A 27296-nucleotide genomic window follows, 5' to 3' on the forward strand; every position below is an offset into this window, starting at 1 on the left:
CCGCCCCCCCCACCACCACTGCCCTCCCGCCCCCCCCCACCACTGCCCTCCCGCCCCCCACCACCACCACTGTCCCCCCGCCCCCCCACCACCACTGCCCTCCCGCCCCCCCCCACCACTGCCCTCCCACCCCCCACCACCACCACTGCCCCCCCGCCCCCCCACCACCACTGCCCTCCCGCCCCCCCCCACCACTGCCCTCCCGCCCCCCACCACCACCACTGCCCCCCCCGCCCCCCCCACCACCACTGCCCTCCCGCCCCCCCCACCACCACTGCCCTCCCGCCCCCCACCACCACCACTGCCCCCCCGCCCCCCCCACCACCACTGCCTCCCGCCCCCCCCACCACTGCCCCCCCGCCCCCCCACCACCATCACAGCCCCCCCACCCCCTCCCACCACCACTGCCCTCCCGCCCCCCCACCACCACTGCCCTCCCGCCCCCCACCACCATCACTGCCTTCCCGCACCCCCCCCACCACTGCCTCCCGCCCCCCACCACCACCACTGCCCCAAATGAGATCAGCTAATGCAGCTCTTTTAATAAAAACGCTTCCTAGCATTCAGAAAGTCATATTTGAATCAGTTCTACTCTAAAAGCTAAGCTAACATTCCAGAATTTTCATTTTCTCATTTTAAAACAGGGTCCATGTGGCACAATGAACAATGGCCCAGCTGTACTACAAAAAGGTCAACTATTCTCCATACATAGACCGGATTCCATTGCAGATAGTGCGTGCAGAGAATGAGCTCTCGCTGGAGGAAAAGGCTTATCTGAATGCGGTGGAAAAGGGGGACTATGCCAGTGTGAAACAGGCTCTGGAGGAAGCTGAGATCTACTTTAATATCAATATCAACTGCACAGATCCTCTGGGACGGAGCGCACTCCTCATTGCAATTGAAAATGAGAACTTGGAGATCATGGAGCTGCTCCTGAGTTTCAGTGTGTATGTCGGGGACGCATTGCTCTATGCAATTCGAAAGGAGGTTGTTGGAGCTGTCGAGCTTCTGCTGCATTACCGAAAGCCAAGCGGAGAAAAGCAGGTAATGAATCTACTTACTATTGGTGTCAGCATGTTGGAATATGTGATCCTGCAGAGTGGCATGGTGAGGCAACAGACTGGATGCCAAACTCTGTGCGACAGCGTGATGGGACTCATGTTCACACGCGTGATTCTTCCTCATGGCGAGTTTCTCCATTGCTCCTCACGTCAGCCATTTTTTTATATAGGCTGGCCACCTCAGGTCACCTCCTAGATACGGAGCAGCCTAGGAGAAGGTCCCTTGATCACCCTGCTTCCAGAATGCACTGCATGATAATGGAGCACTTAGATAGGGAACTGGAAGGGGAAACAACTTTAAATACTAACATTAAAAAAAACAATGGGTTTAAAATAGTTTATGACCTGTTTTTGGGCTAATACCAAGGGCTCACAGACTAAGTCGGGAGGCCCACGATTTGCCATAAATTGGGCCTCGGGCCTTCATTCAATAATTTGGGTGAGCTGACAGTGCCTGTTGTGCCTCCTGAAGCAGCTCGCCCGTTCCAAGGGGATCAATTTTGGGGGTGCTTGCCTCACCGGCAGTGATCCTGAGGAAAGTCCCAGGGGTGGGCCAGAAAGACAGCATGGTGAGGGCTGCTTGCAGGCTGGCCGTGGCTCTCAGAGTTGTTGTGGGGCCAAGAGGAGCAGGAAATCAGGAGCCGCCAAGGACCACACCTGCTCCTCCTGGCTCCACGGCAGACCTTAAAAAACAAATGTGCTTGGTTTCTTGTTGGCAGCTGCTGCCTAGTCACAGAGACTGCTGAAGAATCCTGAGAGGAACAGGCCCAGCACCATCCAATGTAGGAGAGAGATCCTAAAACAGGTGTAAGGCCCCTCATTTGCATATGAAAAGGGCCGAACTCCTGTTTTAGCTGGCCGCCAGCGGCATCCAAACAATCATCCAGACCAATTTGGGGTCACTATGAAATTGGTGCTTTGTGCCCCCGTTCTGCCCATTTCTGAAAAACAGGTGTGACGGGGTCCAATTTGTCTGCCAATTAATCCTGAACTCCTCAGCGTGACTACGATCACCAAACTCAGATAAAACAAGCATGGCCGTAAATGGATTAACAAATAATTTAAAAGTGCAATAAAGCGGACTAAGTACTTCTACAAATCTAGCAGGGGATAAAAGGGTTAAGGGTTCAATGGGATAAATATGCAGAAACACATCAAAAGATTGATCAGAGAGACCTGGAGAGCCTCAGGAAAAACAACAAAGATAACAGTAAAGTAACCTTTTGATACTACATCATCATCATAGGCAGTCCCTCAAAATGGAGGAAGACAAGCTTCCACTCTCAAACTGAGTTCTCAGGTAAATGTACAGTTCAATACTGGAGTCCATAACGAGAACGTGAAAAGCTAAAAATGGGCTTGAAACAAAATGAGATGGAGGCCCTAGATAAGCTACAAGGGCTTAAAATAAGAAAATCTCCAGGGTAAGATTGTATTTATCTGAGAGTGTCAACGGAGACTAGCGAGGGGATTTGTTAGGCATTGAAAATCATCATGAAAGATTTAATGAACACTGCGGAGGTACCAGTAGATTGAAAACAGGCTATAGTGGTACCCACATTCAATTTACAACATTGGATGCAGAAAGTTAATACAAATTGGTCAAATTTGCAGATGGTATCAAATTGAAATTGAAAGTGACAGGCCACAAATTACAGAATAATTTAAATAAAACATGTGTAGGCCAAACAATGGCAGATGAAACTTTGAAGGTATGAGGCGTGAATTGGCTAGGATAGATTGGCGAATGATGCTTAAGGAGTTGACAGTGGATGGGCAATGGCAGACATTTAGAGACCGCATGGGTGAACTACAACAATTGTACATCCCTGTCTGGCGTAAAAATAAAAAAGGGAAGGTGGCTCAACCGTGGCTATCAAGGGAAATCAAGGATAGTATTAAAGCCAAGGAAGTGGCATACAAATTGACCAGAAATAGCAGCGAACCCGGGGACTGGGAGAAATTTAGAACTCAGCAGAGGAGGACGAAGGGTTTGATTAGGGCAGGGAAAATAGAGTTCGAGAGGAAGCTTGCAGGGAACATTAAAATGGACTGCAGAAGCTTCTATATATATGTAAAGAGAAAAAGGTTAGTAAAGACAAATGAAGGTCCCCTGCAGTCAGAATCAGGGGAAGTCATAACTGGGAACAAAGAAATGGCAGACCAATTGAACAAGTACTTTGGTTCGGTATTCACTAAGGAGGACACAAACAACCTTCCGGATAAAAAGGGGGTCAGAGGGTCTAGTAAGAAGGAGGAACTGAGGGAAATCCTTATTAGTCGGGAAATTTTGTTGGTGAAATTGATGGAACTGAAGGCCGATAAATCCCCAGGGCCTGATGGTCTGCATCCCAGAGTACTTAAGGAGGTGGCCTTGGAAATAGCGGATGCATTAACAGTCATTTTCCAACATTCCATAGACTCTGGATCAGTTCCTATGGAGTGGAGGGTAGTCAATGTAACCCCACTTTTTAAAAAAGGAGGGAGAGAGAAAACAGGGAATTATAGACCTGACATTGGTAGTGGGTAAAATGATGGAATCAATTATTAAGGATGTCATAGCAGAGCATTTGGAAAGAGGTGACATGATAGGTCCAAGTCAGCATGGATTTGTGAAAGGGAAATCATGCTTGACAAATCTTCTGGAATTTTTTGAGGATGTTTTCAGTAGAGTGGACAAGGGAGAACCAGTTGATGTGGTGTATTTGGACTTTCAGAAGGCTTTCGACAAGGTCCCACACAAGAGATTAATGTGCAAAGTTAAAGCACATGGGATTGAGGGTAGTGTGCTGACGTGGATTGAGAACTGGTTGTCAGACAGGAAGCAAAGAATAGGAGTAAATGGGTACTTTTCAGAATGGCAGGCAGTGACTAGTGGGGTACCGCAAGGTTCTGTGCTGGGGCCCCAGCTGTTTACATTGTACATTAATGATTTAGACGAGGGGATTAAATGTAGTATCTCCAAATTTGCGGATGACACTAAGTTGGGTGGCAGTGTGAGCTGCGAGGAGGATGCTATGAGGCTGCAGAGTGACTTGGATAGGTTAGGCGAGTGGGCAAATGCATGGCAGATAAAGTATAATATGGATAAATGTGACGTTATCCACTTTGGTGGTAAAAACAGAGAGACAGACTATTATCTGAATGGTGACAGATTAGGAAAAGGGGAGGTGCAACGAGACCTGGGTGTCATGGTACATCAGTCATTGAAGGTTGACATGCAGGTACAGCAGGCGGTTAAAAAAGCAAATGGCATGTTGGCCTTCATAGCGAGGGGATTTGAGTACAGGGGCAGGGAGGTGTTACTACAGTTGTACAGGGCCTTGGTGAGGCCACACCTGGAGTATTGTGTACAGTTTTTGCTATTGAGGGAGTGCAGCGAAGGCTCACCAGACTGATTCCCGGGATGGCGGGACTGACATATCAAGAAAGACTGGGCTTGTATTCACTGGAGTTCAGACGAATGAGAGGGGATCTCATAGAAACGTTTAAAATTCTGACGGGGTTAGACAGGGTAGATGCAGGAAGAATGTTCCCAATGTTGGGGAAGTCCAGAACCAGGGGTCACAGCATAAGGATAAGGGATAAGCCATTTAGGACCGAGATGAGGAGAAACTTCTTCACCCAGAGAGTGGTGAACCTGTGGAATTCTCTACCACAGAAAGTTGTTGAGGCAAATTCACTAAATATATTCAAGGAGTTAGATGTAGTCCTTACTACTAGGGGGATCAAGGGGTATGGCGAGAAAGCAGGAATGGGGTACTGAAGTTGCATGTTCAGCCATGAACTCATTGAATGGCAGTGCAGGCTCGAAGGGCCGAATGGCCTACTCCTGCACCTATTTTCTATGTTTCTATGTTTCTATGTTAATGCACACAAGTGTAAAGTATTGTATAAAGGAAGGAGTAATGCGCAACATACATACTCCATGAATAGTGCTGAAATAGATAAGGATGAAATTGAAAGAGGCCCAAGAGCCTGAGAAGGCTCAACACTCAACATGTCCAACTAATGCAGAGCAGACATCAACAAAGCCAATAGAATATTGAACTACATAGCCAAAATAGTAGAATAGAAGTCAGGGCTCTGGTTGCCAAGAAATAAGGGAGACATTCGAGCCCTAGCTGCAGTGCAGAGAAGAGCCATGAGGCTGATTGCTAGTCTCGCAGGTTATGAGGAAAAGCTGGAGAGACAGGTTTTTTAGCCTGGAAAGGAGGCATCCGAGAGGTGATGTTATAGAGGTATGTAAGATAGTAAATGGTATGGAAACGGTTCATCCAAAACACTACTATAAATTAGACTGGGTGAGTCGGACAAGGGAACAAAGGTTTGAATTAGTACAAGATAACTTTAGGACTGATATCAGGAAGAGAGAAATCTACACTTGGTATGGAATTTGGGACAGAGTGGAGGAGGTGAAAACCTAGAATCACTTAAGAAATGATTAGATGCAGCAATGGGGAGAGGGTATTCTGGATGGATGAATTAGAAGGGCCAAATACCCTTCCTCATCCCTAAGTATTTTATGACCTTATGATCTAGTGACTGCAAGACATTAACCTAATTTCCTGATACACCAAATGCTTTCTCATGTTATATGGCTTTTATTTCTGTGAGTAAGCGAGGCTGACAATTGTGAGTGAGCTGTGCTCACCCTTACTGGTGGAAGTTAAGGAAAAAAAGGGAGGAGGGTGGTTCCATCACTGCCACTCACTGCAAGTTCCCAACCTCAGGGAGGCCCTTTGGAGAGCTGCCAAGTAGCTGTAAAACACATCCTCATGGGGGTAAAACGCAACTTCAGCAGGTGCCCAACACAGGCATTATCAGATTGGCTGGCCGTTATACACCATCTAGTGAGGTTTACGATGGGCGGCTAATCTACTGCTGTTCATTTTGTGCTCCTGCCAAAATTGATTTTTTTATCCCCAATAAGAGGACGGGTGAGCCCAAATCATGTTGCTGCATCAGGTTATAGACTGGCATTGGTAGAGGCCTGTATTTTTTTTTAATTGTTCCAGGATTTGGGCATCACTGGCAAGACCAGCATTTATTGTCCATCCCTATTTGTCTTTGAGAAGGTGGTGGTGATCCGCCTACTTGAACCGCTGCAGTCCGCGTGGTGAATGTACTCCCACAATGCTGTTCGGGAGGGAGTTCCACGATTTTGACCCAGTGATGATGAAGGAACGGCGATATACTTGGAGGGGAGTTTGGAGGTGGTGGTGTTCCTATGTGCCTGCTGCCCTTGTCCTGCTGGGCGGTAGAGATCCCGGGTTTCGGAGGTGCTGCCGAAGAAGTGTTAGCAAGTTGCTGCAGTGCATCTTATAGATGGTGCACACTGCAGCCACGGTGCATCGGTGGTGGAGGGAATGAATGTTGAAGGTGGTGGATGGGGTGTCAATCAAACGGGCTGCTTTGTCCTGGATGGCGTCGAGCTTCTTGAGTGTTGTTGGAGCTGCATTCATCAAGTGGAGAGTATTCCAACACACTCCTGACTTGTGCCTTGTAGATGGTGGAAAGGCTTTGGGGAGTCAGGAGGCGAGACATTTGCCACAGAATACGCAGCCTCTGACCTGCTTCTGCTGCCTCAGAATTTATGTGGCTGGTCCAGTTAAGTTTCTAGTCAATGGTGATCCCCAGGATATTGATGGTGGGGGATTCAGCGATGGTAATGCCATTGAATATCAAGGGGAGGTGGTTAGACACTCGCTAGTTGGGGATGGTTATTGCCTGGAACTTGTGTGGCGCGAATATTACTTGTAGATAGGCCACACATCCTCATTGTTATGGAAGGGTATTTAATCTGGGGAAGAAATAGAGAAAGACATTTTTTTCTTGAAATATTTATTGTGTGACTCATTACATTTTCAAACATTCATATCGTTTCTATGGCTCCAAACATTCATGAATATGTTTATAGTACCTCAGGCCGCACAATTAAAGTTAACTATCTGATTACGTCACTAAGCCACTGTGACATCGTTTGTGTGGGAATATAAAGCTTATTTAAAAAAACAGATTTTTTTTTCCCCTCACCAATTATTTTTCTTCCTTTCCTGAAGGCGTTCACCATTACGGGGTATGGTTCCAAAGGCACCAGAAGGCCTTTGGTACCTCCACCAGGTGATCATTATTCATGTGTGAACCTTGACAGGGAGTGTGGTGAACTATTTCACTGTGGAACCTAACCTGTCCTCATCTGACATCCTGAGGCATTTGGACCATTTCTGTGGGAGGTGGGAGCTGTACAAGCCGGACGGGTTACATGGATTGCTAGTGCTGTTGGGGAGGGTTTAAACTAGCTTGGCAGGGAGATGGGAACCTGAGAGTAAATTCAAAAGGGAGAGAAGCAAAGCTAGAATTGGAAAGCAGAAAATTAGAAAGTGATTTTGGAAGGTAGAGGAAACAGACAGAAAATAGACAACATGGGAAGTTGGCAGTGCTAAATGGTATATACTTAAATGAAAGGAGTCTAGGGAATAAGGCAGATGAGTTGAGAGTACAGATAGACACAGGAATATGATATTTATTATAGCTATTACTGAAACATGGCTGAAAGAAGGGCAGGTATGGCAGCTCAACATTCCTGGTTACAGAGTTTTTAGACGGGATAGAGAGGGGGGTAAAAAGGGAGGGGGGGTTGCAGTATTAAATAAAGAAACAATTACAGCTGTGAGACAGGATAATATGTTAGAGGGGTCATCAAACAAGGGCATATGGGTTGAATTGAAGAACAAAAAAGGAGAGATCACACTGCTGGGAGTGTATTATGGACCCCCAAACAGTCAGAGGGAGATAGAAGAGAAAATATTTAGGCAAATTTCTGAAAAGTGCAAAAACTATAGAGCTGTAATAGTGGGGGATTTCAACTACCCTAATGTCAACTGAGATAGAATTAGTGTGAAAGGCATAGAGGGTACAGAATTCCTAAAATGCATTCAGGAGAACTTTTTTAGCCAGTATGTAGCAAGCCTAACAACGGAGGGGGCGGTTCTAGACTTAGTTTTAGGGAATGAAGAGGAGCAGGTGGAAGGGCTATCAGCAGGAGAGCATTTTGGTGTTTGTGATCATAATTCAGTAAGATTTAGGATAGTTATGGAAAAGGACAAAGATAGATCAGGAATAAAAGTTCTCAATTTTGGCTGGAAAGCCAATTTTACTAAGTTGAGATGTGATTTAGTCAAGGTGGACTGGAACCAGCTACTGGAAGGTAAATCAGTGTCAGAGCAGTGGGAGGTATTCAAGGAGGAGATCCTGAGGGTTCAGAGCAAGTATGTTCCCTTAAATCAAAAGGGTGGGACTAACAAATCTGGTTTAAACGGGGACGAGGTGACATGTTTGATCCCATTGCGGGTCATGAATTCTTTAAATTCGGCACTGGTGAAACATGGCCCGTTGTCACTGACCAGTATGTCAGGCAGGCCGTGGGTGACAAACATGGCCCTCAGGCTTTCAATGGTGGCGGTGGCGGTGCTTCCCGACATTATTTCATATTAAATCCATTTTGAAAAAGCATCCACCACCACCAGGAACATTTTACCGAGAAACGGGCCCGCATAGTCGACATGGATCCTCGACCATGGTCTGGAGGGCCAGGACCACAAACTTAGTGGTGCCTCTCTGGGCGCGTTGCTCAACTGAGCACACACGCTACATTGCCGTACACAGGACTCTAAGTCAGAGTCGATACCGGGCCACCACACGTCGGATCTGGCTATCGCTTTCATCATTACTATACCCGGGTGTGTGCTGTGGAGATCCGAGATGAACGTCTCCCTGCCCTTTTTGGGTAGCACTACGCGGTTACCCCACAACAGGCAGTCTGCCTGAATGGACAGCTCGTCGTTCCGCTGGAACGGCTTGATTAGCTCTTGCAGTTCAATGGGCATGCTGGCCCAGCTCCCAGGCAGAACACAGTTTTTTTACTAGGGACAGCAGAGGATCTTGGCTGGTCCAAGTCCTAATCTGGTGGGCCATGACAGGTGATTTATCATTTTCAAACACTTCCATGACCATCAACAAGTCTGCGTGCTGCGCCACCATCAACAAGTTTGCAGGCTGCGCCATTTCCAACCCCGTGGTGGGCAATGGTAGCCGACTGAGAGCATCCGCCTGGCCTGGTGCCTGGCCTGTGGCAGATGGCATAGTTATATGCTGATAGCGCGAGTGCCCACCTTTGTGTGCGGGCTGAGGCATTAGTATTTATCCCCTTGTTTTCAGCGAACAGGGATATGAGGGGCTTGTGATCGGTTTCCTGCTCCAATTTGAGGCCAAACAGGTACTGATGCATTTTCTTTACCCTGAATACACATGCTAATACCTCATTCTCAATCATGCTGTAGGTCCTCTCGGCCTTAGGCAAGCTCCTGGAGGCATAGGCGACAGGTTGCAACTTCCCCGCAACGTTAGCTTGTTGTAATACACACCCGACTCCGTACGACGACGCATCACATGCTAGCACAAGTTTTTTACACAGGTTATACAATACAAGCAGCTTGTTGGAGAATAAAATGTTTCTGGCTTTCTCAAAAGCAATTACTTGGTTTTTTCCCCATACACAATCCTCACCTTTGCGCAATAACACATGTAGGGGCTCTAAGAGGATGCTTAACCCCGGTAGGAAGTTACCAAAATAGTTGATGAGTCCCAGGAACGACAGCAGCTCCATGACGTTCTGTGGCCTGGACGCGTTCCTGATAGCCTCTGTCTTGGCATCTGTGGGCTGAATGCCGTCCGCCGCGATCTTTCTCCCCAAAAACTCCACTTCTGTTGCCATGAAGACGCATTTCGACCTCTTCAGCCGCAGCCCTACGCGATCCAGTCGCTGGAGGACCTCTTCCAGCTTTTGTAGGTGCTCAATGGTGTCCCGACCCGTGACCAATATGTCGTCCTGAAAAACCACCGTGCAGGGTACCGACTTGAGTAGGCTCTCCATGTTTCTCTGGAAGATCGCTGTAGCCGACCGAATTCCAAACGTGCATCTGTTGCAAATGAACAGTCCCTTGTGCGTGTTGATGCAGGTGAGGCCCTTTGAAGACTCTTCCAGCTCCTGCGTCATGTAGTCCGAAGTCAGGTCGAGCTTGGTGAACATCTTGCCTCCTACCAGTGTCGCAAATAGGTCGTCTTCCTTAGGTAATGTGTATTGGTCCTGTAGCGAGAAACGATTAATAGTTACTTTATAATCGTCGCAAATCCTGACCGTGCCATCACGTATGACTACTGGAACAATCAGGCTGGTCCACTCGCTGAATTCCACTGGGGAGATGATGCCCTCGCGTTGCAGCCTGTCCAGCTCGATTTCCACTCTCTCCCTCATCATGTGAGGTACCGCTCGTGCCTTGTGGTGAATGGGTCGTGCCTCTGGGACCAAGTGGATCCGCACCTTCGCCCCGGAAAAGTTCCAATGCCTGGCTCAAAAAGGGACGGAAATTTGTTAAGAGACTGGGTACATGAGGCCTCATTGACATGTGATAGTGCTCGGATGTCATCCCAGTTCCAGCGGATTTTGCCCAGCCAGCTCTTTCCAAGCAGTGTGAGGCCATCGCCCGGGACAATCCAGAGTGACAGTTCGTGCACCGTGCCCTCGTTGATGACCTTGACCATGGCGCTGCCCAGGACAGTGATAAGCTCTTTGGTGTACATTCTCAGTTTCGTGTGGATGGGGCTCAGGGCTGGTCTGAGTGCCTTGTTGCACTACAGTCTCTCAAACATCTTTTTACTCATGGCACCAGTGTCCAGTTCCATGGCTGCGTGTAAGCCATTCAATTTTACATTTAGCATTATAGGTGGACATTTCGTCGAAAATGTATGCACTCCGTGTATTTCAGAATCTGCCTCCTCTCTCTGAGGCTCGAAATTGCTTTGATCCACCATGGACCAATCTTCCTCTGCCACGTAGTGGTTAGCAGGTTTTGTGGAGCTTGCAGCTCATCTGCAAGCTTGTTGGAGGTGCACCATTGTTCCGCAGCTCTTGCAAACATACCCTTTGAAGCAACATGAATAGGCTGAATGGAAGCCTCCACAACGCCAACAAGGTGTGAATTGCCTTGCATTCATCCTTTGTTGCGGACTCTGAGTCATCAGGGTCACCTGAGGCCTGCTGGCAGTTTCAGACTCATGGTTTTATCCCTGTACATTTCTGCTCGCACACACAGTTCCAGTTAATTTATGAACATTGCTAGCACTTGTGTGCTGAGAGACTTGTTTGGTGTTATCATTGGTGGACATAAACACTTGTGCTATCGCAATGGCCTTGCTGAGGGTCGGTGTCTCTACAGTCAAAAATTTTCGTAGGATGGTCTCGTGGCCAATGCCCAGTAAAAAAAAGTCTCTGAGCATTTGCTCCAGGTAGCCATTAAACTCACATTGTCCTGCAAGTCGCCTTAGCTCGGCGACGTAGCTCGCCACTTTCTGACCTTCAGATCGCTGGCACGTGTAGAACCGATACCTCGCCATCAGCACACTCTCCCTCGGGTGAAGATGCTCCCGAACCAGTGTACACAGCTCCTCATATGACTTATCTGTGGGTTTCACTAGAGCCGGAAGAGTCTTCATGGGGCTGTAGGTTGGTGCCCCGCAGACCGTGAGGAGGACCCCTCTCCTTTTTGCAGCGCTTCCTTCTCCGTCCAGCTCGTTGGCTACAAAGTACTGGTCTAGCCGTTCGACATAGGCTTCCCAGTCCTCACCCTCCGAGAACTTCTCCAGGATGCCCACAGTTTGCTGCATCTTTGCGTTGGATTCGTATACTCGTCGCCAGTTATTATGTTCCTAACACAGAAGAGACTGCACACAGGGAGGTTAAAGTGACAGTGACCTCAGTCTTTATTAAGACACTCCAGAGTGAGGAACTGGCCTTATATACAGTGCTCTCAAGGGATGCTGGGATCCCTTGGGACTTCAGGAGATTTGCTCCCTGGCGGCGGAACATGGGAGTGCATGCATTACAGATACACAACAGGCGGTAGCGTAAAATGTTTCTGAACTACCGTAAAGTGTGGCCGTCCTTAGCAACGACATGGCAACGCTTGATTCTCGCGATTCAGGAGGTCAAGGGTCACCATGATATGCGCAGAAAAGGAGACAGAGAGAGAGGGAGCTGTGGTGTGTGCTTGTTTCACTGTTGCGGGAAGAACAACAGAGATTCACCAGCAGCAAAAAGCCTACTAAGCACCAAGAACATAGTTGGCACCGAGTTTTTATCCAACAAATAAGATATAACATGGAAGGGATGGACAAGGCCCTGGAGCTAGTAGCCAGGAACACTGGTGGCAGAGAACTCCCAATGCTTCCGGAGCATCGAACTGCACCCCAAGGTGACGCACCCACATTGCCAACCACACATGAGAGCCAGCAGCAACATCTTGCTTATGGCTCGGTGCACATACCCACCTTGGGACCTTCCTCTCCCATATCCATCCAAGTAGCACTTCAGCCATTGTTCCACTCCCCCCCCCCAATCCCCAATGAAGCATCACCTGAGGACCTCCTCGGCCAGGCGGCTTGGAGTCAGGAGGATAAAGGTCAGGGATAGAGGTGGGGAGGAGAAGCGGGGAGGTGGGTTAAAGGGTTTGTTTGTACAGAAATACTGATGATTTCAGGCTAATGTTGGTTTAAATGTTTTTTATTTAACAAAACCTTGTCGAACATTGGCTCAGATAGCTGCACCATTACATGCTGGTGATGCCTTAACATCAAAGGGTATAATCACACTTAAGTCCAATCAACTTAACTTTAACTGTCACCAAGGTGATGCCCACCATTGTTGTATGACCTGCACACCCAGCAGTGTGTCAGCCTTGTAAATGACACCAACGTTCTTTCTGGCAAAGCAATCATTGATGAGCTCCTGACGTAAGGCTCTTGCAGCTATCATGCCACCATGGGCCCTTTCATGCGGTCTACAGGAGGGCGGGGGCAGGGCTTCAGCATCAGCCTGATTGTCTGGCCCGATGTCAGCGTCCGCTTCCTCGTCCTCCTCTTCCTCTCTCTGGCGAGGTGGACTGTCATACTCATCAGGCAATTCTTGTCCCCTCCTGATAGCCAAGTTGTGTAGCATGGAGCACACCACCATGAATTGAGCTACCTGCTCAGGGTGGTATTGGAGCTTGCCTCCTGATTGGTCCAGGCATCTGAAACGCTGCTTCAGCACTCCAGTAGTTTTCTCCACGATATTGTGAGTTGCTCTGTGGCTCTCGTTGTATTGCCTCTTGGCCTCGGTGTGGGTGTCATGCAGGGGGGTCATCAGTCAGGTGGCGAGGCCATAGCCTTTGTCCCAAGCATCCAGCATTGACCTTGTGGCTCATTGTTAAACAAATCAGATACAGTGCTCTCACGCAGGATGTGAGCATCATGGATGCTGCCTGGAAATTGAGCATTCACTGCCAGTATAATTTGCTGGTGGTCGACAACCAGCTGGATATTCAGGGAGTGGAATCCCTTGCGATTCCTGAAAATCTCAGCATCCTGAAAAGATGCCCACATCGCGATGTGCGTACAGTTTATTGCTCCCTGCACCTTGGGGAAGTTTGCAATTCTGGAGAATCCTAGAGTCCTCTCACTCCGTGCCTCCCTGGTCATAGGGAAGCTGATCAAGTCCCTCCTGCATGCGTACAGGGCTTCAGTGACTTGTCTAATGCAGCGGTGTGTGGCATGCTGAGAAAGTCCACAAATGTCGCCAGCTGTGGCCTGAAAAGAACCCGAGGCGTAGAACGACAGTGCTGCGGTGACTTTGACCTCGATTGACTGTGTCGTTTTGATGGTGCTGGCAGGCTGCAGATCTGTCCTTATCAACTGGCATACATCAGTGATAACCTGTTTGTGGAAGCGCAGTCTCTGAAGGCAGATGCTGTCGGGCAAGTCGAGGTAAGAATGCTTCTCCTTGTACTTGCGGGGGATGTAACGTCTGGTCCTCCTCATCTGTCTGTCACTTCGTACATTGGGCACATAATGCAGTGGAGTGTTCCTTTGGCGATGTCGAGTCTGCTGCATGTATTTGATCACCAAGAGAGGGTGAGAATGGACAGGCCCCATTACAAAAGCTCTCTGTTTTCTACCGATTGCTCACAAACAAGGAATATCCCAACAAGCACACCTCTTCAATTCCAATTAGTCACAATATGGTCAAGAGGTTTTTAGAGATGTTCACATCAACTCCAACGACCTGCAGAGTACATCCAAACTCCGCCGAGATTGAAGCACAGCAGCCTTTTAAAGTAGGGGAACTTGTGATCTACAACATGGCGTCCATAACGCTGTAATTCGTCCCGGTTAGTTCCACTTTTTGTGAGCAGTTTTTTGAGCGAGCGATATTGTGGGCGATATGTGTGCCAGGTGGTGAAATTGACGAAGGACGATCTCCATGGCCGCTAGTTTGGGTAAATATGCTCTTTATGACAAAAAACAGTGGTTGGGCGTTAATATTGAATCTCGGAGTTAATTCCGTGTGGAAAGTAACGCTGGGCGATATTATGAGCGTTGAATTCGCCCATCTGCTGATTCCGCCAAAAAAAGTGGGCGGGCGGTAAGATTTTTTCTCGTCGTTAAGCACATGGGGAAAGTAACGCGCGACGATAAGTTTCTGAAAAATGTCCGCCAGTTTCCATTTTGTGCCAAAATGGGCGCTATATGGACATTATATGTTATTTCAGTGGTAAAATGGGCGTTAAGTGGGCGTTAAGCAGGCAAAAAAAGTGGAGGTTCTAGCCCCTGGGGATAGTGCAGGAAAGTGGAGTTGAGGTAGAAGATCTGCCATGATCTTATTGAATGGTAGAGCAGGCTCAAGGGGCCGAATAGCCTATTCCTGGTCCTAATTCTTATCCACAGATGTGTGCTCTCCAAGTTCTTCTTCAACGGGAGTAATTGAATAGCAATCATAATGGGAACCAAGACTGATTTACCCCCCCCAATAGCCCAGCGGGAGCTGACCAGTTTTAACCCCCTCCCTTCTTCACATCCCACCACTGCCTCCGTTGAAATCAACTAACTCCTTATAAGCAAAGATTGAATCTGGAACCCTCTGGTCTGTGTGGCTTAGGTGCTTACTGGAAAAACTCACTGAGCTGTCAGGAGATCCTACAAAATCAGCTTTGTTTAAACTTTTGTAAAATGATCCAATGCTCCCAAGCATATAGACGAATGTCACTCATGGAACATTTCAATCTTCAGTTTACATCTCGAGGTAATAAAAGATTATGTTTGCAGTACCTGTAAGGTGGATTAAAGCCTAACTTGGATCCTCATTGGATTATTTACTTCAACAATTAATTAATTTCCCCAGGGTTTCAGTACAACATCAGTAGTCATTTAACTACTTCCTAACAACAAATTGGCACATCACGGCTTTGCTTGATAAAACATAAGCAAATCACTGAATCATGACTGCAAGACATCAAAGGTTCTGCAATTCCTCAGGAGTTCTCCTGGTCTCCCACCATCATTTTGGCAGGAGATCAATGGAATCCCTGGAAAAGCTATTTTACAGCTGGGGGGTTCTGCCGATCTTCCACTTGAGTTACGACAATGGACCAGGAGAACCCCTGCAGACTACCTAGCATTTTCACAGAAAAATGTTTGGAACTGTGTTGTAATGTATCCCTGCAAGGTTCCCACTGATAATCAATGGGAGCTCGAGGGGACAGGGCAAGTGCACCTCACTGTGAGCAGGTTGACTTACTCTTGCACATTCAAGCTACCAAAGCTTGCAACGGAAGAAGAAAGCTTTAATGTGAGTCAAGATCAAATCTAATCAATTTGTGTTTCTGCACTTTCCTCTCCAAGACAAAAAAACCTATGATTGAAACATTCACAGATGATTGACTTCACTGGAAACATTGAACAGGATATGTTATTGAGTGAAAAGTAGTTTTTGGACTGCCAGATTTGAAGGCCTGGTCTTCGAACACTCTCTTCCTCAGGCAACCGAAGGTTGCGCTGGAGCACTGGAGGCGGTGTTGGACTTCGTCATCGATGTCTGCCCTTGCTAATAGTAGCCTCCCAAGGTATGGAAAGTGGTTCACGTTGTCCAAGGATTTTGATGACCAGGGGGCAGTGCTGTGTGGCGGGGTCAGGTTGGTGGATGACCTTTGTCTTACGGATGTTTAATGTAAGGCCCATGCTTTTGTATGCCTCAGTGAAGATATTGACGATGGCTTGGAGTTCAGCCTCTGAATGTGCGCAGACGCAAGCGTCATCCGTGTACTGTGGTTCAATGACAGATGATGTGATGGTCTTGGATATAGCCTGGAGGCGATGAAGGTTGAACAGGTTTCCACTGGTTCTGTAGTTTAGTTCCACTCCAGCGGGGAGCTTGTTGAGCGTGAGATGGAGCATTGCAGCGAGGAAGCTTACACTACAGGGCTGTAGTAATACCCGCTCTCCTGTATGGCTCAGAGACGTGGACCATATAGAGTAGGCACCTCAAATCGCTGAAGAAATACCACCAATGATGTCTCTGCAAGATCCTGCAAATCCCCTAGGAGGATAGACGCACCAATGTCAGTATTCTTGATCAGACCAACATCCCAAGCATCGAAGCACTGACCACACTCGACCAGCTCCGTTGGGTGGCCCACATTATCTGCATGCCCGACACAAGACTCCAAAGCAAGCGCTCTACTCGGAATTAGTACACGGCAAACGATCCCCAGGTGGGCAGAGGGAACGTTTCAAGGACACCCTCAAAGCCTCCCTGATAAAGTGCAACATCCCCATCGACACCTGGGAATCCCTGGCCAAAGACCGCCCTAAGTGGAGGAAGAGCATCTGGGAGGGCGCTGAGCACCTCGAGTCTCATCACCAAGAGCATGCAGAAACCAAGCGCAGGCAGTGGAAGGAGTGTGCGGAAAACCAGACTCCCTAGCCACCCTTTCCTTCAACGACTGTCTGCCCCACCTGTGACAGAGACTGTAATTCATGTATTGGACTGTTCAGTCACCTGAGAACTCACTTCTAGACTGGAGGCAAGTTTTCCTCGATTTCAAGATACTGCCTATGATGATGAGTTTTTTGACGCTCAAGGAAATTGATACTTGGCTTGAGTCTACTCTTATTTCTAAAATGACATCTAAGAAAATAATCTATACTAGATTTTATAAATACTAAGGTCTCTTGGGGCTAATAATTTAATTGGCAGCACATTAGCTCCCATTCAAAGAATCCAGTATCTCTCGCAATAACGTTTCAGAGTATCAGAGGGTTTGGTAGACCATGAGATTGCAACTCATGGGTCGGCACATCTAATTTTGTTGGCAAAAAATCGTTAAGATCTAGGTAAAATACTGTACTTTTATAATAATAAGCTCCAATTTACCTGTGGCTTGTGCACACAACAGGGGAGAAATTTGCATCGTTTGTGCCTCCCGTTAGCGTCCCCCGGCGAGTGCAAACAACTTCTCGCCCGGGGCCGCTACCGTCTCCCGTGAAATTCCATGGGAGTGCGCAGAGGCATAAACTGGTCGCGCCCAGCACCTGCCAGTAGTGCCCTGGGCCGCCATCAATGTCATCACCGTGCGCAGCGACCCGTTTTCACCCAGGAGTGAAAATTCGGAAGTGCACATGAGGTCGCCGTGGGCGATGCCCAGGCCAGCTTTGCGGAGCAGGCCTCACTCTGTTGGTGGGGCAAAATTAAAGGGGAGATGTGGCATGCACTTTTTCTAAAATGGACGACTTACCGGCCTTGCCTTTTTGCAATTCACGGGGCCCTTGCTGCGATGTTGCAGCTGTCACAGCGCCCCGCTCCCCGGTGGTGAAGTGATGGCCCCTTCTTCCTATTGCAGAGTTCGCAATGTGCACTCCCCGTAGTGCTGGAAAATTCCCGCGGTTAGCGCCCCAGTCCCACCTTTGAGAGGAAGTAGAGCGCGTGACATTGCACTCCACTTCTTCTCGGGGCAGTAACCCCAATTTCGCCGCCTGGAGGGGACCTCCACGCCGGGCACAGGAAGTCCCGCCTCGCCTCGGTTACCATCCCCAAACGGGGCATTACCAAACTTTGGCCCCAACCTGTCCATCCTTACAATGAATATTAGCTTTGGACTATTTCAACTCAACAAAGGCAGTGAATAACTGCTATGTGAGAAGCTTCCTTGCAGTTGCAAACCTGGTGTGAACCTTCCCTCAAGGGTTAAAATTGCAGTAGTAAGGTGAACAAAAGCTAGTGTAGAACATCCACAGTGCCTCTCAAGGAGGGTACTTGTGCATACAAATCACAGCTTCTTGATTTTGTTTTCCGGCACATATGCCGTCTGTTCAGAACGGAATTTACATTTTAAATCTTCACATCAAGATGAGCAACCATAACTCGACGGAAGAGGAGCATCCTGTGCGCATGCGCAACAGTGCCCCCACCAGCCAGCGATGAACGGCACATTTCCGACAGGGTGGCCCCTTCCACACAGAAAGCCATGTTATAGAGTTGGACTTTGCTACAGTATTTCCTTCCAATTCAGAAAAACTAGCATCAGGCAGCTCTTAAACAGACATTGGACCCCCCCATATGCAAGAGGGTCTAAAGTTTGTTTAAGCAGCTGTCAGGGACACCTCAATATCAGGCGGACCAAAATTGCATTGAACGTATATCAGGCACCCTTAGGGTGCGGAACATAGCCCCGTGAAATTGGACCTTAATGCCCCCATTTCATACCCAAAATATGGACACAATGAGATCCAATTTTGCTCACTCTATATCAAGCACTCCTAGGTCATGTATAGTATATGTCAGATGCAGCATTAAACCAAAAGGTCTTCGACCAGAAAATATTTTCCTGTGTGCTATGTATAGTGAAATCATAAATGTTCTTTTATAAATATATTTTGGATTTTGCTACACACATCCTATTGTGTTCCTAACACAGATGAGACTGCACACAGGAAGGTTAAAGTAACAATGACCTCAGTCTTTATTAAGACATTCCAGAGTGAGGAACAGGCCTTAGGTGCCGGCTTATATACAGTGCTGGGATCCCTTGGGACTTCAGTGGATGCGCTCCCTGGTGGCGGAACATGGGAGTGCATTCTTTACAGATACACAACATCACTCCCCCGCAAAGTCAAAGTGAAAACTATTTACAAGGTGAGGCGGTCGGGAGCCTTTCTTTCCCTGGTGGACCGCCTCGGTACAAATGTCTGTTCAGGTGTGTTGGCTGTGCCCTCGCTGGGCTGGCATGTTGTTGGCCCTGCAGGGCTGCTGGGTGATCCTGGCCTTGCTGGGCTGTTGGGCGTGATGGGTTCAATTTCCTGGTCCAGGGTGGTGTCGTTGATCCTTTGGGTGTGTGTCGTGGGTTCGAAAAAGGTGGCGTCTGCTGTGGGTTGTTCAGGGCAGTCTGTGAACCGCAGCCTCGTTTGGTCCAGGTGCTTTCTGCAAATTTGTCCATTGTCTAGTTTAACCACAAACAACCTACGCCCTTCTTTAGCTATCACCGTGCCCGCGATCCACTTGGGACCATGTCCATAGTTTAGCACATACACAGGGTCATTCAGATCAATTTCCTGTGGCACAGTGGCGCGACCATCGTTTACATTTTGTTGCTGCCGTCTGCTCTCTACCTGATCATGCAGGTTGGGGTGAACCAGTGAGAATCTGGTTTTAAGTGTCCTTTTCATGAGTAGCTCAGCCGGGGGCACCCCTGTGAGCGAGTGGGGTCTCGTGCGGTAGCTGAGCAGTACTCGGGACAGGCGGGTTTGGAGTGAGCCTTCTGTGACTCGTTTAAGGCTCTGTTTGATTGTTTGTACTGCCCGCTCTGCCTGCCCATTGGAGGCTGGTTTAAACGGGGCCGAGGTGACACGTTTGATCCCATTGCGGGTCATGAATTCTTTAAATTCGGCACTGGTGAAACATGGCCCGTTGTCACTATCCAGTATGTCAGGCAGGCCGTGGGTGGCAAACATGGCCCTCAGGCTTTCAATGGTGGCGGTGGCGGTGCTTCCCAACATTATTTCACATTCAATCCATTTTGAAAAAGCATCCACCACCATCAGGAACATTTTACCGAGAAACGGGCCCGCATAGTCGACATGGATCCTCGACCATGGTCTGAAGGGCCAGGACCACAAACTTAGTGGTGCCTCTCTGGGCGCGTTGCTCAACTGAGCACACACGCTGCATTGCCGTACACAGGACTCTAAGTCAGAGTCGATACCGGGCCACCACAGGTGGGATCTGGCTATCGCTTTCATCATTACTATACCTGGGTGTGTGCTGTGGAGATCCGAGATGAACGTCTCCCTGCCCTTTTTGGGTAGCACTACGTGGTTACCCCACAACAGGCAGTCTGCCTGAATGGACAGCTCGTCCTTTCGCTGCTGGAACGGCTTGATTAGCTCTTGCATTTCAATGGGGATGCTGGCTCAGCTCCCATGCAGTACACAGTTTTTTTACTAGGGACAGCAGAGGATCTTGGCTGGTCCAAGTCCTAATCTGGCGGGCATTGAAGGTGATTTATCATTTTTAAACGCTTCCATGACCATCAACAAGTCTGCGGGCTGTGCCACCATCAACAAGTTTGCAGGCTGCGCCATTTCCACCCCCGTGGTGGGCAATGGTAGCCGACTGAGAGCATCCGCACAGTTCTCGGTGCCTGGCCTGTGGCGGATGGTATAGTTATATGTTGATAGCGCGAGTGCCCACCTTTGTATGCGGGCTGAGGCATTAGTATTTATCCCCTTGTTTTCAGCAAACAGGGATATGAGGGGCTTGTGATCGGTTTCCAGCTCAAATTTGAGGCCAAACAGGTACTGATGCATTTTCTTTACCCCGAACACACACGCTAATGCCTCTTTCTCAATTATGCTTGTCTAGGCCCTCTCGGCTTTAGACAAGCTCCTGGCAGCATAGGCGACAGGTTGCAACTTCCCCGCAATGTTAGCTTGTTGTAATACACACCCGACTCCGTACGTCGACGCATCACATGCTAGCACAAGTCTTTTACATGAGTTAATAATAACATAAGAACATAAGAATTAGGAACAGGTGTAGGCCATCTAGCCCCTCGAGCCTGCTCCGCCATTCAATAAGATCATGGCTGATCTGGCCGTGGACTCAGCTCCACTTACCCGCCCGCTCCCCGTAACCCTTAATTCCCTTATTGGTTAAAAATCTATCTATCTGTGACTTGAATACATTCAATGAGCTAGCCTCAACTGCTTCCTTGGGCAGAGAATTCCACAGATTCACAACCCTCTGGGAGAAGAAATTCTTTCTCAACTCGGTTTTAAATTGGCTCCCCTGTATTTTGAGACTGTGCCCCCTAGTTCTAGTCTTCCCGACCAGTGGAAACAACCTCTCCGCCTCTATCTTGACTATCCCTTTCATTATTTTAAATGTTTCTATAAGATCACCCCTCATCCTTCTGAACTCCAACGAGTAAAGACCCAGTCTACTCAATCTCTCATCATAAGGTAACCCCCTCATCTCCGGAATCAGCCTAGTGAATCGTCTCTGTACCCCCTGCAAAGCCAGTATATCCTTCCTTAAGTAAGGTGACCAAAACTGCACGCAGTACTCCAGGTGCGGCCTTACCAATACCCTATACAGTTGCAGCAGGACCTCCCTGCTTTTGTACTCCATCGCTCTCGCAATGAAGGCCAACATTCCATTCGCCTTCCTGATTACCTGCTGCACCTGCAAACTAACTTTTTGGGATTCATGCACAAGGACCCCCAGGTCCCTCTGCACCTCAGCATGTTGTAATTTCTCCCCATTCAAATAATATTCCCTTTTACTGTTTTTTTTCCCAAGGTGGATGACCTCACATTTTCCGACATTGTATTCCATCTGCCAAACCTTAGCCCATTCGCTTAACCTATCCAAATCTCTTTGCAGCCTCTCTGTGTCCTCTACACAACCCGCTTTCCCACTAATCTTTGTGTCATCTGCAAATTTTGTTACACTACACTCTGTCCCCTCTTCCAGGCCATCTATGTATATTGTAAATAGTTGTGGTCCAAGCACCGATCCCTGTGGCACACCACTAACCACCGATTTCCAACCCGAAAAGGACGACATTTATCCCAACTCTCTGCTTTCTGTTCGCCAGCCAATTCTCTATCCATGCTAATACATTTCCTCTGACTCCGCGTACCTCTATCTTCTGCAGTAACCTTTTGTGTGGCACCTTATCAAATGCCTTTTGGAAATCTAAATACACCACATCCATCGGTATACCTCTATCCACCATGCTCGTTATATCCTCAAAGAATTCCAGTAAATTCGTTAAACATGATTTCCCCTTCATGAATCGATGCTGTGTCTGCTTGATTGCACTATTCCTATCTAGATGTCCTGCTATTTCTTCCTTAATGATAGTTTCAAGCATTTTCCCCACTACAGATGTTAAACTAACCGGCCTATAGTTACTTGCCTTTTGTCTGCCCCCTTTTTTAAACAGAGGCGTTACATTAGCTGCTTTCCAATCCGCTGGTACCTCCCCAGAGTCCAGAGAATTTTGGTAGATCATAACGAATGCATCTGCTATAACTTCCGCCATCTCTTTTAATACCCTGGGATGCATTTCATCAGGATTGTTATACAATACAAGCAGCTTGTTGGAGCATAAAATGTTTCTGGCTTTCTCAAAAGCAATTACTTGATTTTTTTCCCCATACCCAGTTCTCACCAATACGCAATAACACATGTAGGGGCTCTAAGAGGGTGCTTAACCCCGGTAGGAAGTTACCAAAATAGTTGAGGAGTCCCAGGAATGACCGCAGCTCTGTGACGTTCTGTGGCCTGGACGCGTTCCTGATAGCCTCTGTCTTGGCGTCTGTGGGCCGAATGCCGTCCACCGCGATCTTTCTCCCCGAAAACTCCACTTCTGTTGCCATGAAGACACATTTCGACCTCTTCAGCCGCAGCCCTACGCAATGCAGGAGGTCCTAGAGGACCTCCTTCAGGTTTTGTAGGTGCTCGACGGTGTCCCGACCCGTAACCAATATGTCGTCCTGAAAAACCACCGTGCGTGGTACCAACTTGAGTAGGCTCTCCATGTTTCTCTGGAAGATCGCTGCAGCCGACCGAATTCCAAACGGGCATCTGTTGTAGATGAACAGTCCCTTGTGCATGTTGATGCAGGTGAGGCCCTTCGAAGACTCCTCCAATTCCTGCGTCATGTAGGCCGAAGTCAGGTCTAGCTTGGTGAACGTCTTGCTTCCTGCCAGCGTCGCAAATAGGTCGTCTGCCTTAGGTAGCGGGTATTGGTCCTGCAGCGAGAAACGATTAATAGTTACTTTATAATCGCCACAAATCCTGACCATCACTTTTGAATACTGGAACAATTGGGCTGGCCCATTCACTGAATTACACTGGGGAGATGATGCCCTCGCGCTGCAGTCTGTCCAGCTCGATTTCCACTCTCTCCCTCATCATGTGAGGTATCGCTCGTGCCTATGGTGAATGGGTCGTGCCTCTGGGACCAAGTGGATCCGCAACTTCGCCCCAGAAAAGTTTCCAATGCCTGGCTCAAAAAGGGAAGGAAATTTGTTAAGAACCTGGGTACATGAGGCCTCATCGACATGTGATAGGGCTCAGATGTCATCCCAGTTTCAGCAGATTTTGCCCAGCCAGCTCCTTCCAAGCCATGTGGGGTCATTGCCCGGGACAATCCAGAGTGGCAGTTCGTGCACCGTGCCCTCATAAGTGACCTTGACCATGGCACTGCCCAGGACAGTGATGAGCTCTTTGGTGTACATTCTCAGTTTCGTGTGGATGGGGCTCAGGGCTGGTCTGAGTGCCTTGTTGCACCACAGTCTCTCAAACATTTTTTTACTCATGATGGATTGACTAGCGCCAGTGTCCAGTTCCATGCCTCGGGTAAGCCATTCAATTTTATGTTTAGCATTATAGGTGGACATTTCATCGAAAACGTGTGCACCCCGTGTACTTCAGCATCTGCCTCCTCTCGCTGAGGCTCGAAATTACTTTGATCCACCATGGACCGACCTTCCTCTGCCACGTGGTGGTTAGCAGGTTTTGCAGAGCTTGCAGCTCGTCTGCAAGCTCGTTGGAGGTGCCCCATTGTTTCACAGCTCTTGCAAACATACTCTTTGAAGCAGCATGAATAGGTTGAATGGAAGCCTCCACAACACCAACAAGGTGTGAATTGCCTTGCATTCATCTTTGTTGTGGACTCTGAGTCATCTGGGTCACCTGAGGCCTGCTGGCAGTTGCAGATTCATGGTTTCTGCACTGTACATTTCTGCTCGCAAACACAGTTCCAGTTAATTTATGAACATTGATAGCACTTGTGTGCTGAGAGATTTGTTTGGTGTAATCACTGGTGGACAGAAACGCCTGTGCTATCGCAATGGCCTTACTGAGGGTCAGTGTCTCTACAGTCAAAAGTTTTCGTAGGATGGTCTCATGGCCAATGCCCAGTACAAAAAAGTCTCTGAGTATCTGCTCCAGGTAGCCATTAAATTCACATTGTCCTGCAAGTCGCCTTAGCTCGGCGACGTAGCTCACCACTTCCTTACCTTCAGATCGCTGGCACGTGTAGAACCGATACCTCGCCATCAGCACGCTCTCCCTCGGGTTAAGATGCTCCCGAACCAGTGTACACAGCCCCTCATACGACTTATCTGTGGGTTTCACCGGAGCCAGAAGATTATTCATGAGGCTGTAGGTCGGTGCCCCGCAGACTGTGAGGAGGACTGCTCTCCTTTTTGCAGTGCTTCCTTCTCCGTCCAGCTCGTTGGCTACAAAGTACTGGTCTAGCCATTCGACATAGGCTTCCCAGTCCTCACCCTCCGAGAACTTCTCCAGGATGCCCACAGTTTGCTGCATCTTTGCGTTGGATTCATATACTTGTCGCGAGTTATTGGGCCCAAGTTTCCACATGATTCGCGCCTGATTTTTAGGAGCAACTGGTGGAGAACGGACTATTTTAGAAATCGCAATTCTCCACATTTTTTTTTCTGCAGTTCTAGTCAGGTAGAACAGTTCTAGTTTAGAACAGAATTTTTTCTTCAAAAGGGGGCGTGTCCGGCCACTGACGCCTGATTTGAAAGTTTCCACAGTGAAAATGTACTCCAAACTAAAGTAGAATGGAACCAGTGAAGATTTTTGTAGAACTGAAAAAACCTGTTCTACACATTAAAAAATCAGCCACAGGTTACAAATTAGGCGTCCAGAACGAGGTGGGGGGGAGGGGGGGAAGGGAACTCATTAAATTCGACAATAAATCCTTATTTATACTTCTACAAATATTATACAAATAAATCCAACCTGAATAAACATTTATAAGCCAAGAAAAGATTAAATAAACCATCTTCCTACCTGTGTGAAAGTGCTTCAGCCAGGGAGAATTCTGCAGCCGTTCGTGCCGCTGAGCGGGAGGGGGAGAGAGAGAGAGAGAGAGAGAGGGGGGAGGGAGAGAGAGAGGGGGGGGAGGGAGAGAGAGAGGGGGAGGGAGAGAGAGAGAGGGGGGAGGGAGAGAGAGAGGGGGGAGGGAGAGGGGGGGAGGGAGAGAGAGAGAGAGAGAGAGAGCAGGGGGGGGTCGGGTCGGGGAACAGGAGCGCGGGTCGGGTCGGGTCAGTCGGGGGGGGGGGGGCGAGTCTCGGGTCGGGCCGGGGCGGGGGATGTCGGGTCTCGGGTCGGGTCGGGGGGTCTCGGGTCAGGACGGGGCGGGGGAGAGCGGGTGTCGGGTCGGCGGGGGGGGGGGAGCGGGTGACGGGTCTCGGGTCGGGTCGGGGGGGGGGAGCAGGTCTCGGGTCGGGGTGGGGCGGGTGGGGAGCGGGTGTTTGGTCTCGGGTCGGGGGGGGCGGGGAGCGGGTGTCGGGTCGGGGCGAGCGGGTGTCGGGGGGGGGAGAGCGAGTGTCGGGTCTGGTCGGGCGGGGAGCAGGAGCTGGCCGTGGGAAGAGCCTCATTCACGCAGCCCCAGTGAGGCCATTGGGCCAGGGCTAGGGGCTGCGTGCTTCGGGCCCCTCCCACACAGTTCGGCGCCTGGAGCTACTGCACTTGCGTGCCGACTGTAGCGCGCATGTGCAGAGGTCCCGGCACTGTTTTCAGCGCCGAGACCTGGCTCCGCCCCCCCCACAGCTCGTGCTGGCTGCGCCGAGGGCCAGAGGACCTGTAAGTCGGTGGAGAATACCGAGGATTTTTTTAGGCGCTGTTTTAGGCGCGAAAACGGGCACCCAATTTTTTTCTTGTGGAAACTTGGGCCCATTGTGTTCCTAACACCGATGAGACGGCACACAGGAAGGTTAAAGTAACAGTCACCTCAGTTTTTATTAAGACACTCCAGAGTGAGGATCAGGCCTTAGGGGCCGGCTTATATGCAGTGCACCCAAGGGATGCTGGGATCCCTTGGGACTTCAAGGGATGCACTCCCTGGTGGCGGAACATGGGAGTGCATAGTTTACAGATACACAACACATCCCACACAAGAAATTTACAGGAGAAAAAAGCAATGAAGAAAAATCATCTGCTCAGTTATTTAAAAAATTAATTTTCAGGTTGTTGATGTCGCTGGCAAAGCCGGTATTTATTGCCCATTCTTGGTTGCCTTGAGAAGTTAATGGTGGGCCGCCTTCTTGAACCGCTGCAATTCTTTGTAGTGATTTGATACAACTGAATGGCTTGCGAGGCCGCTTCAGAGGGGAGTTAGCAGTCAACCATGTTGGTGTGTGACTAGAGGCACAGATACGCAGACTGGGTAAGGACAGCAAGTTTCCTTCCCTAAAGGACATTACTGAACCAGTTGGATTTTTACAATAATCCAATAGCTTCTTGATATCTTTTTTTTTACTGATACCAACTTATTTTTCCTGATTTTTTTTTAACTGTATTCAAATTGACAAAGTGCCATGCTATGATTTTGAATTCGTGTTCTCTGAATTACTGCTCCAGCAGTTACAGATTCTAAAATAATAACAATTGGAAGTAAAAGTACAAATTGGTTCAATTTTAAAATATACTGGGCCGGAGTCACATATTACTTATTTTATTCATTATAATCTTGAGTGATCGTATTACTTTCACATCATAGAAGAATGCGGACTACAAATTCCTCTGGTCACTTTGTGTCACAACATTATAAATACCTTTGTGAAGATTTGCTCTGTTTGGTATTTGTAGTAAAAAGGTGAATTTTTTCCTTCAGGATGTGTGTGTCATTTTGCTAGAAAGGGAGGAACTCTTTGGCAACAAATTTTTTGATACAATGACCACAGCAACTCGTACTGCTACAATTTAAAAATGTTGTATGAACAATTGAAGTGTTCGTCCATTAATATCATCAACGTAATTTC

The 27296-nt window shown here is 48.4% G+C and overlaps 1 protein-coding gene across 3 annotated transcripts in view; it reads left to right on the forward strand.

The window, feature by feature from the left end:
• The first annotated feature begins 666 nt into the window (after nt 1–666).
• Nucleotides 667–27296, forward strand: part of LOC139265112 (short transient receptor potential channel 5-like) — a 106905-nt gene continuing 80275 nt past the window's right edge. For all 3 annotated transcript variants that reach the window (XM_070882017.1, XM_070882018.1, XM_070882019.1), the window contains exon 1: nt 667–1044. In XM_070882017.1, the coding sequence (XP_070738118.1) occupies nt 667–1044 (378 nt within the window). The remainder of the gene's footprint in view (nt 1045–27296) is intronic.

Source organism: Pristiophorus japonicus, chromosome 6 (assembly GCF_044704955.1).
Source record: "Pristiophorus japonicus isolate sPriJap1 chromosome 6, sPriJap1.hap1, whole genome shotgun sequence".
Classification (NCBI taxonomy): domain Eukaryota; kingdom Metazoa; phylum Chordata; class Chondrichthyes; family Pristiophoridae; genus Pristiophorus; species Pristiophorus japonicus.